The sequence below is a fragment of the Octopus sinensis genome, linkage group LG8 (genome assembly GCF_006345805.1).
Source record: "Octopus sinensis linkage group LG8, ASM634580v1, whole genome shotgun sequence".
Taxonomy (NCBI): Eukaryota; Metazoa; Mollusca; class Cephalopoda; order Octopoda; family Octopodidae; genus Octopus; species Octopus sinensis.
Window position 1 is genome coordinate 61,423,340 of NC_043004.1, and position 1,902 is coordinate 61,425,241.

General features: G+C 31.0%; 1 protein-coding gene across 1 annotated transcript in view; it reads left to right on the forward strand.

The window, feature by feature from the left end:
• Positions 1–794, forward strand: part of LOC115214824 (membrane metallo-endopeptidase-like 1) — a 267,550-nt gene extending 266,756 nt beyond the window's left edge. The window contains exon 10 of the mRNA XM_036505151.1: positions 674–794. Coding sequence (XP_036361044.1) covers positions 674–794 — 121 coding nt within the window. The remainder of the gene's footprint in view (positions 1–673) is intronic.
• Positions 795–1,902: the final 1,108 nt, after the last annotated feature.

Sequence of the window (1,902 nt, forward strand, 5' to 3'; positions counted from 1 at the left end):
CAAACTGCCCTCAGTAGAAAAACTGTTGTTGCTCTTTGTGTGTTTTTCGACGGTAAGCCATCAACAATGCTCAGTCATCCAACAGTACTGCGCTCAACGAGAGAGCTTTTGCCAATGGTTTCTTATACCCATACTAGAGAGGAAATAAGTCTCTTTCTCTAATTACAAATCTTCAATATTTGTAATTTGAAATAACGCCATACAGCAAAGTAGTAAATGTTTAAACTAGCTTAGACGTCCATCCCATTCGTTAAAAGACAACAGATGTGCTGAAGTATATTCACCAGTGTGGGTCTTTATCAAGGAAGATCATATATATATATATATATAATATAGATATATATATATATATATATATATATATATATGTATATATACACATACATATAACTATCCTGCATATACATATATATACATGTATATATATATGTATATTTATATGTGAACATATACATTATATATGCATATATATCTATATGTATATATGTATATCTATATGTGTGTGTGTGTGTGTGTGTGTAAACGCAAATACACGTAAGTATCTATGCACACGTATATGTCTGCGATTATTTGCTTTTGAACGTAATGAATGTTGTTGTATATTTATATGTAATTTTGACTACGTATATTACATTTCAATTGCTATAGTTTTTATGCTTTGCATGTTTTTCAGAACTCTTCAGAATTACATTAAACTATCTACAATAATGTATTACCAAAGTTCACTTGGAATCGGTTACCGGACCAGCTCATACATAAGTTCCAACAACGCCAAGGTTAGAAATGATTCATAAATTGCCAAGAAATATAATTCAATAATTTTGTTTTTTATATCTATCCCACCTTTTTATATCTTAATAGCTATTATTTCATTTCTCTTCAATTCTTTTATGATCTTACCACGTCAAAGCATTTTAGTTTTTCTATTTTCTCACTCATATCCAACGTTTTTATATATTCTCATTCTGTCTTTTCTCATTACATACTCCCATCGGATTTAAAAAAGAACGAGAAGACTTTTAATTTTTGTTATTTCTATTATTTGCAAGGATGTAAATCTATTGGTATTATCCTATGCAATTCTTCGAATCATCCCTTCATATCTATAAGTAATGGAAAAACATCATATTAACAGAAGAGTGTATTCTTCGAAACAATATAATGGATTCCGTTAGGTTTCTCTCCTGTGTTGCATTACTACTGAATCAATGGAAGAAATACAAAAACGATGGAATTGAAAACACATGCAACGAAACACAGCTGAGATATTTTAATAAAGGAAATAATTGCAAAGTAGAGAGATCCTCTCCTCCTTTTCTTTTCCTTATCATTAACATCAGCACTATATTTTTATCACTTCATTTACGATAGCAGATTTGACACGGAAAAAATCCTAGCATCGCCCTACTTCAAATAACCTTAGATATTAAAAAGCGTTCTTAGTGTTATAACTAATAATACTATATTTTAACTTCACTGACTAGATTTTATGCCTATTTCTTTTATCCGTCTATTGAAACCTATACACAAGTCTTCATGCACTTATAACTATGGGAAGTTGTTGTCCGCATTTTCGTCAGCCTTTGTAACCAATGGCTAAGTTCTGATCGTTATTTACTTCCTCTCATTATTTACTTCCTCTCATCATTTACTACTTCCTTTTCATTTGGGACTATAAAATCATTTGCCTTTCAGTTTCTCCGCCCCGTTCTATTACAACTAAATCAAGCATCTTAGTTTCTATTGCAGGATTATAAAACCCTGCAACATCATATAGTCCTTAATTTCTAGCTGTTCGGTAGTTTCAGGCTCATACTACCTATCATATTCCGAAACTCCAACTTTCTACATAGATTCCAGTGAATATTTCCCCTAGGATACCATTTTTTTTTCCTTGTATTC